Below are 12,352 nucleotides of genomic sequence, written 5' to 3'. Positions count from 1 at the left end.
AAAACAGGTATTTACATTTAAAATTAGAACAAAATTATCAAGTAGAATTTTAATTAAAAAAAAAAATTCAGTTTTATCATATTTTACCAATTTGCCATTGATAAAAGCGGAAATCTCATAAAGCAGAGGGAGATGAGCCAGTCTATCATTTAACAAAATAATATGAAAATTGATTTTTATCTTTAATTAAAATTCTACTCTATAATTTTTCCTAAATTTTGGTAAAGATACTTGTTTTTAGATGATATCTAATTATATCAAAGAGTTTTTTATTTGGAATGCAATTTTCACCTGTGCCTCATACTGTAAAAGCACCAAATTCATTTCTAAAATCATAGTTGAGGTAGCAAGGACATTTGGCAGGGGGAGGACAAATAAAATATTGGAGAAGTGATAAGGATAGATTTGAGAAATAAATAAAGATTCGTCAAGAGATAAATCAGTTTGGAAATCACTTTCTGAAAGCTGTCCAACCTATGCCAGTATGTAAATCAGAGATTAAACTGGATATTATTATGATGATGATGATGATGATGATGATGATGATGATGATGATGATAGTGTTACATATTAGGGACTCTACATCAATAGCAATTAAGTCAGCTAGTGTGGATTCTGACAAAGGTTACACTGAGTGCATGATAAACCAGATGTGGAAATGTCTCAAGATTTGAGTCGTATGGCTTATATGTAAGGTCAAAGCTGAATGCTGTAGACAGAATTGTAATGACGTCACAATTTTTGAGCTGAGAGAAACAAAGGTTTTAAAATTGGTAGCCATTTGAATGAGACACAGAGAATGAGATGTTATTTATTTTTTTAATCCGTTGAGATGAGGCTTCAAAATTTGCGCATTCACTCTTTTTGCGGACTGCTATCCTCATCTTCATTGTTGTTGTTTCACCACGTTTTTAAAGATAGCAGTTTCAAATAGGCTTTTTTTTTTCTTTTTTTTTTACATGGTGATCACCTCTTATCAAGGCCCGGAAGCCACTCAGGAATAAGGGTTATTGTATCTACAGTACGTTAGTGTGGGGGTTTAATAAAAATGTTTCCTTAAGGGGGCGGATCATCAGGAATTTGTTTACGTTGGACTTGAAGACATCCAGGTTGTAGTCAGGTGGGAAGCACGCTGACGGAACAGAGTTCCACAGGCGTGCGGTTTTAAGAAGGAAGCTTTGTTCATGGAATCTACGTTTTGGTTTAGGCACAGATAAAGCGTGGGGAAAATTTTTGACAGTGGTTTCAGCTAGTCGGATGGTTTTCATAAAGGATTTGTGAGGAGGGACTAGATTGGAGCTCAGACGAGCATCTGCCATGGAAATAACAATAAAACAAAGACAGGCTTGCAACGTCTCTTCTATGGGAGAGAGGTTGCAGGGAAGAGAAAAGGGCCTCCCCCACTAAGCCACAAAGTCTATTTTGTACTCTGTCAAGGCAGGATAGGCTGTTTTTAGCAGCTCCTGCCCAGATATGGCAGCAGTATTCCATCCTTGGGCGTACTTGGCTTTTATATAGATAGAGAATTGCATCAGTAGTGAGATATCTTCTGGAGCAGTAGAAGGATCCCACCATCTTTCCAGCGACCTTGGCAACAGACTTGATGTACGTGTTTCATTTCAGATCAGGAGTAAAGGTCAAGCCCAGTAGCTTGTCAAAACATGGGGCTTCTCCTAGACGAGAGCCATCCATTTCAATTGATGCCAGATGGGGATCAGAGCGTTGATGATGTAAAGATAGGAGCTTGGTTTTAGATGCATTAAAGGTAACCAGCCACGTCTTCCCCGACTGAACCACGTGCTCGAGATCAGAGAGAATTTTGTCATTTACAGCCTTTGATTTGTTGCCATAATTGGTCGTGTCATCAGCATAGATGTTAACGACTGATTTAAGTATGTGTTTAGGGAGATCATTGATGTAAATCAGGAAAAGAGTTGGGCCCAGGGTGGACCCCTGAGGGACTCCAGCATTAATACTGTGGGCCTCTGATTTCTGACCATCAACCACTGCTCTTATGAGCCTATCGGAGAGAAATGATTTAATGATTGAGAGAACATTACCTGTGATACCGTAGCTGGAAATCTTGTGAAGTAGGCCTTTATGCCATACTTTATCGAAGGCCTTTGATATGTCAAGAGCAATTGCCCTGGAAAGGAAGCCTTTGTCAAGAGATTCACTAATCCTATGAGATATAACCGTTAGCACATCTGCGGTAGATCTGGCAGAACGGAAACCATATTGCATGTCACTAAAAAGGTTATTTTTGCTGAGGTGGTTGACTATTTCTCTATTCAATATGGATTCCAGCAACTTACTCATGACACACAGGAGACTTATTGGTCTGTACTGAGAGGGAGATGACTTTTCGCCTGAATTCTTGAATACAGGGCATACTGTTGAGGTTTTCCAGGGTGTTGGAAAGCACTTCTCCTTAAGGCAATGCTTAAACAGTTTCGTAAGTATGGGAGCAAGTTCAGGTTGAAGCTTTTTTAACACTATAATTGGGATGCTGTCAGGGCCAGTTGCGTTACTGGAATCAAGGTTCTTGATTAGCTTGAGGATTAGTTGGGCAAAAACGTGGCAAGACAACAACTATGGAAGGCAGTAATTACTAAGGATAACTTACAAGACTCAGCATTCTTATCCCATCACAGTTAATCACCTAAAGAAGGCCAGAGGATGAGTTGGCCAAAATGTGGTAAAGCAACAACTATAAAGATGAGCATAATGGTTCACAAAAAGATTAAGTTAGGAAGTTAATAAGTAAATAATTAGTTAAGATAACATTAAACTCTCTCTTGACTCTATTCTATCCAAAATAAAATAATTTATGAAAACTTTCAGTGAACGTCTCCTTGTGTCATAAAAAGAAACTTATTTCTATAGCAACCACTAGATGAGACGGCAACAACAAAAGCAAACGTACGCATAAAGAACTTTGGTTTTGCTGTTGAAAATTTAACCCTAAAATTAGATAATTGTATAAATGACTCTAAACTGTAAAAAACAAAGAAATAAATCTCATTTGAGTGATTTCTAACAACCTCCTGATAATTTCATCCCTTTCCTGTATTTATTTATTAAAAAGAAACTTATTTCTATAGTAATCACTATATGAAACGACGATGGGAAAAAGTCACGTGATTTAAAATTTAGAAAGAAATCCTGTAACACAATAACAACACTGAGTAAACACCTTTTCTCAGCTGCCAAAAAGCACACTCCCATCTGTGTTCAATCTATCATTTTAAATAGTGTTGGGACATTTATTTAGTATGGGAATCAGAAAAGTCAGAATTCGGGTGGGGGGGGAGGGGTCAGAATTGGAAATATTTGTGTCTATTTTCTGATGCCAAAAACGATTCCTTTAATTATCTTGTTTTATTTGATTTTATTTAAAACAAAATCTTCCGCTGCTGATAATAATGATAAAATAATAAATATTTATTGATTTTAAAATACCAGTAAAACAAAAAATCTATAGATCAACACCCTCACAAGTGTATCTTTACGTTTGAGAAAATATCTGCAAACAAATTTATAGGAATTTAGTATGGAATTGGTAATTGTATTGAAATTGGTGAAAAATATTGGAATCGTCCTATCACTAATATTAAAGTTAGTTGGCCTTTACACATACAAATCAGTTCCAACAATACAAATCCACAATTATAAGCATGAGTTTTTTTGGTCTCCGACAAAAGGAGGGTGGACCTGTAAATTCACCCTTGTCTGTTCATCCGTTCATCTGTCTGCACTTTTCTCAATAACTACGCTTTGGAATTTTTTGAAATTTTGCACAAACATTAAACATGATATAAGTAAAAAAGTAACAGAACGTATTTTCCTGGAAAATCCAGTTGCTCTCCTAGGGGTGCCTTTCGGGTTAAAATGGCTAAAATTGACACTTTCGTGCTCATTAAAAAAAATTGATGGCTTGGATTTTTATAAAACTTTCTGAAAAGTTGTAACTAACTGATTTCTATATAATTTTGTTTGCCTATAATTGGCGATAACTCTTGGGTGTGCCCCAGGGGCTCTTTTAGGGCTAATAAAAACACACCATTTTTTGGGACTATTTTACCATATTTGTCCAGAATTTTCTGTGTATGTCTATTTAGCAATTTTGCATGGTGCTGAACTCAAATTTAAACATGTTAAGGCCTAAAACTGCACCATTCGTTCATTTTCACCAGGATTTGACGTCTCCTGGGAACTTTTGGGGCTAAATGGGGAGGGGGCAAATGTTGAACCTAGTCATTTTTTTAATGCTTCATTCACTGTGTACTCACGGGGGACCATGCATGCTTCACTTGTTCGATCTAAAAATATGGCTACCTGACATGCAAAACATCTAGAATGCATTGAATTTAGTAGGTTTTCATTTCTATTGTTACAGTGTCAAATTGCAGTCTAGGATTAAATTTTGTAATAAAGAGAATTCCACCATAATTAAAATTGCTTGAAAAGAAGCTTATTTTCATAGTAACCACTAGACAAAATAGCAACAATGAAAAGAAGCAACTATAAACAAAGTGGGTGGGGGGGAAAAAAGACCATATATAAACAACCCCAACATGTGTATGAAGAGTACTTTTATTAAATCATTGAAAATACAACAATAGTGATATAAAATGAGTGGGAATGATCATAACATTCTTTAAATTTCAACTTTTTTTTTTTCTTCTTCTTCAGAATGCTGAAGTTCTCTCAAATTTAACGATTCCAAACGTCTTAATCAATTGCGAAGAGCAAAAGGAACGTTGCGCCTTTTTTAGCGGAGGTTGGAAAACTGTTTGCTCGACTTTGCAGAAATCCAAAACTGTAACTCAAAAGTAAGAATTTTTTTACTCATTAATTTGATTTATTTGTACATCCAGCTTCCTTTATATTGTCCTTTAGTCCTCACATTCCATGAGTGATGTTTCTGATAGAGAAAGAAGAATTGCTGTTTTTTCTACATTCAGCAGCCTCATAAATCTAGCCTCCCTGTTTTTGTCCTTTTTTTTCATATTCAGTTCTATCATATTTTACCAATCTGCCATCGATAAGAGTGAAAAATCCCATGAAGCAGGGGGAGATAAGCCAGTCTGTCATTTAACCAGCTAATAATATGAAAACCGATTTTTATCTTCAAGATTCTATTCAATAATAATCAGAACAAGGCATGAAGCCACTTGATGTAAAGAGCTAACGAGAACGAAAGCTAATTATTGCAAAAACGGGAGATGCCTATTGACCTTAATCGTGACAAGACCAAAGTTGTAGGAAAAAAATAAAACAGTGAGCAGGAAGAGTTCCACAATCATACAGTCCTTGGAAAGAAGCTACAGGAATAAGAAGCTGTATTATAGTGAGGTATTAAAGCATCAAATTGATAGAGACCACTAGACCAACAAGTCAAATGAGCTGGCACAAAGGAAGCAGGAAACAGATCAGACACATGCCTTAATAGAATTTGTCGAAAAGACTGAAACTAGCAACATTATTTCAGTGAAAAAGAAAGTGTGGGGCGAATTAAATTACATACATTTCTGTAATTTATCGAGAACTTTCAGATTTACTCGTCTTTTCTAGGGCAACAGTTTTATCATTCTCCCCTGTATTATAGTAGAAAGCTTTCCAGCATTTGAATTCTTTAGACTGAAGGGGTGGGATTTTGCTGATTGTCAGATTGGTCAGGGATATTTATGCTGAGAGGACACAAGTGCAGCAATAAAAATGTATTCCATTCATTTATACCTCTTTCTCTCAAATTCCTGCTGTAGCGACTCGCCAGACATTTGAGTGGGTGGATAAGGAGCGTTCCTGTTGTGTGTACATCTGTTATCTACACCTACGCAAATCCTGCGGGCATAAAAACTAAAGCCTTGCCTTTTTCGCATGGGCGTAGTAGATGGCTGTACCATGTGACAGGGTGTCTGCTTTTCATCCAATCGGCATTCAAAGAAAGCAAATTTCAAAAATATTTTTCTGACAGCTTTCGCTGGAGCCGGTCTACTGCCTATAAAATAAGGTACTGCATGCCAAAACCAGTCAGTCGAGCCAGCCAACATGCTGTGAACCATATGGACTCCATCGCGATACACCATAAAACAACCAACATAACTTTGCGCACATCACTTATCTAACTTCTTCACATGAAAGTACCATCAGCGAGAATTAATATTTTCCCTTGCTTCTTTTTGTCTCGCATATTAACGTCCGAATCACAATGGATTAACAATACTGAACTAACTAATATAACGGATTTTAATACCATTTTAAAAAGACAAAAAAGAAATATTTTATATGTAAAAAAAAAACATGTTGCCTCAGTCAGAGAAAAATTTCTCTCTCTTGCTTTTCATTACATATTTTAATTCAAATTCTATCAGACTCTAATTAAGAGAAAAAGCATATAGAGTCCTAGCGACCAGACATACAGTTACAAACATTGTCTTTATGCCAAAATATTTCTTCTCAGAACATTTTTACATTCTCCCAACTTTTGAATGATTCATTCATTAATTACTTTCTTGACTCATGTGTTGCATCGGCACACACATTAAAAATATGTCAACAATAAAACATGATTCATTATTTCTTTCTATTGTTAAATAAAAGTCATATATTGAACTTTTAAAATCGTCTTCGCCTTAATGCTGATTTTGGCAAGCTTTATTTTATTTTTTTGTTAGGGGTTGGAAAACATTTACCTATGCTTACATCACAGCTGTGATACCAGGCATCGGTGAATGTCGGTCAAATCCTCTACACTGCCTATCACTTTGACCTCTGTTTTTCTTTGCTTTCCCCTCCTCAATGACTCTGCTATTTCAACATCTAACCAAAGTACTCTGTGGTGGACTGGTGTATATATTATACATCCACCAGTCGTACAAAATATGAAAAATGATTTGAATTTGGAAAGGAAAAATGAATTGCTTTGAGGAAGGAACGAACAACGCGTTTACTTAATTTAAATGAACTAGAATTTATTTTGTGAAGAAACAAGTGAAAGAAAAGGGTACTACACGTGTTTATGTCCGCGTTCATCTCTCGCTGTTTACTGGTGAGAAGGAAAGTCTATTGTCGTAGAGAGAGAAAGAGAGAAAGTCAGTCCAGTTTGGTGTGTGTCTCTAACTGTTAGCTGGTGAGGAGGAAAGTCTATTGTAGTATGGAGAGAGAATGAGAAAAAGTCAATCCAGGCCATGGAGAGAGAAAACGTATAAAGTGTACATACTGTCTGTTAACTCTTTCCCCCCACACATACAGTAGCAGGGGACGTGACACGCGCGAACGCCTCCCAAAAGGGAGGCAGCTGGTTAACCGAACCTCTCAGCTGGTCCGAAAAGGAAGATGCTGCTTATTGCTCTTGCTTTTATAATTGTTTCTGGTGGTCTTTTGCGCATGTGTGGATTTCCTTTGAAAGGGGAAGTGATGTTGTCCTTGTGTGCATACGTGTGCATGTATGTGAGTACATGTGTGTACGTTAACATGTGTGTGTATACACGTGAATGTGAGTGTATGTACACGAACATTAATATATCTACTTGTGTGTACATGTGCGCGTATGTTTGTGTGTGCGTATGTATATGACAAGAAATATGGCTTGAGATGTGAACGTGTGTTTTTGTGTGAGACTAGGAAAGGCTCCCACAACTTTCATTCATTTTTTCAATATGACCAAGCTGTTCTCAACTACTGAGGGTGCTTCTCCATAGTATAGGAACACGTCTATACTCTGATAGTTCTGTGCCTAGGCTGTGTTTGATATAGGATTTTTTGCAACTCAATCAAAACCTTACATAATTCGTAGGTTCACCTATGAATTTAATTCTGTAATCAATTCCTCTTTTACGCATGTGACCAATAATTGGGACGGATTTATTGACTTCGACGGGGCAAAGTTCAAATTTAAATTTGTTTGTTTATTCCAATTTATTATTTTGAAACTTGTGCGTCCCATTGTAGTTGATTGCGTTACTTTTGTTTTTATTTCTCACCACCAAATTAATTTAAAAATAAAAATCAAAAAGTGTTTATTTAATATTAAATTTAATTTTTATCATCTTTCAAACTCATTGTCTATTTATTTTTTTTATTTCTGTATCAAATTTCATTTTTGTTTACGCACAAATACATACGCATAAGGAGAAATTTGTCTGATGTAGTGTTTGCTTTTTACTAAGAAGTCAACACTTATCAAAGCTTAAAATTCATTTGAGGATTTAAGCCAATCAAAACGAAACTTTGTTTCTGAATTTTTGCGATGAAGATTGTATTATATGGATTATTAAGACTATTGTTTTCATTTTGAGTGTTATTCACACAATGTTTTGGTCAATGTAACTGTGATTATGCCGTATTTTCCAGCTGACTCCTCCTCCTCCTTAATCTTTTTTTTTTTCAGTTATTGTATTATATTACTAGCGGGGGGGGGGGTACCCGGCGTTGCCCGGGTGTTTGTAGGTGTGTGTATGGGGGGGATAAGTAATAACCCTGAAACAATGTTAAAAAATTCGGAAAAACCAAAAAAAAAAAAACAGCGCTCCCCCCCCCCGCTGTGTGTATGGGGGGGGGGAAGTAAACTAAAGAATAAGCGAAGTAAAAAAAATAAAGAAACGTTGCCCGCGTGTCTAAAGATGTAAAAGAAAAAAAAATAGTTTTGGTAGTGAGGCTGGATTGAACCCGGGAGCCTTGATGCGGAAGTGAAACAAACTCCAACCACTTAGCCATGTAGGCCAAGAGTAAGAGGAATTGATTATAGTGTTAAAATAAGGCTTATAAAGCGAGTGAAAGAGGTTTGATTGACAGATAGCCACTAAATGAGGTCATCGCGGGAGAGTTACGAGATGACGTAGCAGTATTTTATTTTTTTTGTTTTACTTCGGTCATTTATTAAATTACGTATTTCGTTTCCTGTCTAGACATCTCTCTCTATCTGTCTGTCTGTCTCTCTCTCTCTCTCTTTTTCTCTCTGTTTGCGTTTGTGTATGTGTGTGTCTCTCTCTCTCACTTCGTCTTCCTTACTCTAAAGACTGTTACTAAAAAGAAAATGGCGTCTGGCTGTTTTTTTTTTGTAAAAACTTTGGTCGTTAATATTTTTGTAAGCATATTTTTTTTTTTTTACTTCACATTTTTGGCTTGTTATTTTTCGTTTAACTATCGTATCTAACTATTTTTAATGTGCTAATAACTTTGGTAACGTTGTTATAGCGTAGAAGTTCATAGCTTAGCTTGTGTGAGGGGTAAATTTTTTTTTACCGATAACAACAATTTTTAAATTCAGACTGCCATTAGAGCTTGCTGACGTCAAGATCACGTGACATGACTCAGCGGGTTTTAAATACAAGTTGACCCAAAATAAATGACCCCGTGTATACTTTATGTAGAAGAGTTGGCGCCCGTATTTTTGGGGGCAGTTATAAATCGATTTAAAAATATGTAATGTTTAACATTAAAATGTCACTTTTTTTGGCCCCCCCCTACAGAAAATCGATCAGTTGACGCACTTCTGATGGTCCTTTTGGGCTAATTTTTCGATATTTGTCATCCGGAGGGTGGGGTTTTAATATGATACCAAGTTTGTGAATTTTTGTTCCGTCGGTCAAAAGTTTTTAGCAGACACACAAGCATACATACATACATACATGCATACATTTTCGCTTTTATATATATAGATAGAAGATGATCTGGACAATGCCATATGTTCCAGGGAGAGAGATGACTGACCAACATTTGAACTTGTGACAATGTTATGGAAATAACAAAGTGTTTTGATAACGGAAGAATGTTTTGAAATATGACTGGAATTTAATGTAGAAATAATTAAACCAGAAATATGTAAAACAATAAAACGTTTGGAATGTTTGGTTTTAATAAACAAATATATCTGACAAAAGACCACGCAAGGATTTTGGTTACGTAGATACATGACAATTATTAACATGACGAAAATTAAAACTACTGCACCAAATAATAAGAGAATGTAACACAACAGTATTCATGGGGTCTTCTGCCGTTAATGACTAAGAAATCCTTTTAGACTAAAGTAAGTTTTATTGTGTTTCCAAAAGCCATTTTGTAAGCCATGTTTATTTTTTTAATTTTTTTTTTTTTATTACACAGTGGTCACCACTTATCAAGGCCCGGAAGCCACTCAGGGATAAGGGTTATTGCAAGTACATTACGTTAGTGTGGAGATTTGATGAAGTGTTTACTTAAGAGGGCGGTTCATTAGGAATTTGTTAACATTGGACTTGAAGACATCCAAGTTGTAGTCAGGTGGGAAGCAAGCAGACGGAACAGAGTTTCAGCACAGTTTCCGATGTTAGGTGTTCTACACAAGTTCTGGAGGTCTGGTTCTCAGTAGATAGAACAAAAGATTCTTTACGTGTTTACACGAAGAAAACACATGCGAAGTTGCTACAGAAAACGTTTAATATTTATGGAGCAATTCTGGTTTCTGATTGGTTGGTAGAAGAACATGAATTAATTCGATTCATCAGTTCCTAGCAGCATCGTTTATAAATAGAATCTCCTGACTGTGTGGGATCATACCCCATTATAAGGCAAAAATATTGCAACAATCATGCATTGATTATGGGTACAAAGTGTGACAATATTGGAAATCTTTCTTTATTATTATTATTATTATTATTATTATTATCTATATATTAATACGATAGCGTGTGTGTTCTTTTGTGTGTCATGCTTTCTGGCAAATTTAATTGGTTGAGATTTAAGAACACACACACTATCAGATTAATATATAGATTATACTAATTGTGAGTTAATGGATTTGGTGAATGTTTAATGAGATCCTAGGCATAATCTCCTCCTTCTTTTCAAGTAGGGGGGATGATAGTCTGACATATTTACTTCTGGTGATGACGTCATTACATTCTATTAAAAAAATGTATATAATATATTTATGATGTACTGCATTGACATAAGATGTCATATACCAAAAATCACATGGATGTACTGCTGATTCCCAAAATCAGGTAAATGGATCAGTGCACGCTAGGGGCTTATTTGTAACATTCCAAAAATCACGAAAGTATATCAAGTAATCCTGAGTTCATATTTTCGTCCTTAATGTCCTTAATTGCAAAAACTTTTCTTAAGGAAGTGGAAGATTAAAGTCACTGGAATACTGAGACTGATGCTACACTCAGAAATTCATGTTGAAGTAATGATTGCCTAATCCCTAACCGTGTTTATATTTTTATGTATTAATTTGAAAGCTGCTGAAACAGTTTTTGGGGGATATGAAGTCAGTCCCGGAAATGGCTGAAACCATTTACGATTTGAACATTGCTTTATTTCATGTATATTTTTAACAATGGGGTGGGGGGTATGAAATCAGTCCTGGAAATGGCTGCAATCATTTACGTTTTAGACATTACTTTATTTAATGTATATTTTTAACAGTGGGGTGGGGAATATGAAGTCAGTCCCTCAAATGACTGAAACAGTTGACAATTTAGATATTACATTATTTCATGTATATTTTTAAGAGTGGGTTGGGGATATCAAGTCAGTCTCGGAAATGACTGAAACAGTTTACGATTTAAACATTACTTTATTTCATGTATATTTTTAACAGTGAGTTGGTGAACATGAAGTCAGTCCCAGGATTGGATGAGATTAGTGCAAATATATACTAGCAGAATACCCAGTGTCGCCCAGGATTGAATGAGATAAGTGGAAAACATATAGTAGCAGAATACCCAGCATCACCCGGGATCGAATGAGATAGGTGGAAGATATATACTAGCAGAATATGCAGCGTCACCCGGGATTGGATAAGATTGGTGGAGCATACATACTATGAGAATACCCGGAATTGATTGATGTGTTTATAATAAAATAATCAGCCCAGACAATATATCCAAGTAATAATTTTAGTAAGGGGGATATAATGGTGGTTAAAATTATGAAAATAATTGTCGAAATTGGTTACATATCCAAGAATTATGAAGAATGATGAAATGTGAGTAAATTGATTAGTGTGTTTGTAATGAAATAATCAGCTCAGACAATATATCAAAGTGCTTATTTTAGTAATGGGGGGCGATAATGTGGGTCAAAATTATGAATAATGAGTGTCGAATTTAGTAACATATCCAAGAATTATGAAAAATGATGAAATGTGAGTTAATGGATTAGTGTGTTTGTAATGATGTAATGAAATAATCAACCCAGACAATATATCAAAGTTATTATTTTAGTAATGGGGGGGGGGATAATGTGGGCTAAAAATATAGAAAATGATTGTCGAAATTAGTAGCATATCCAATACTTTTGAAAAATGATGAAATGTGAGTTAATTGATTGGTGTGTTATAATGAAATAATCAGCC

The 12,352-nt window shown here is 35.6% G+C and overlaps 1 protein-coding gene across 1 annotated transcript in view; it reads left to right on the top strand.

Annotated features, from left to right (window-relative positions):
• LOC145297745 (histidine protein methyltransferase 1 homolog) overlaps positions 1 to 12,352 on the top strand; it is a 62,502-nt gene that overhangs the window by 35,308 nt on the left and 14,842 nt on the right. Inside the window, exon 6 of the mRNA XM_080143970.1 lies at positions 4,696 to 4,835. Within this exon, the coding sequence (XP_080000096.1) occupies positions 4,696 to 4,835 (140 nt within the window). The remainder of the gene's footprint in view (positions 1 to 4,695; positions 4,836 to 12,352) is intronic.

This window comes from Euprymna scolopes, chromosome 18 (assembly GCF_053919585.1).
Source record: "Euprymna scolopes isolate OS-2025 chromosome 18, ASM5391958v1, whole genome shotgun sequence".
In the NCBI taxonomy this organism is placed as follows: domain Eukaryota; kingdom Metazoa; phylum Mollusca; class Cephalopoda; order Sepiida; family Sepiolidae; genus Euprymna; species Euprymna scolopes.
This window is presented reverse-complemented; position numbering and strand designations above follow the sequence as displayed.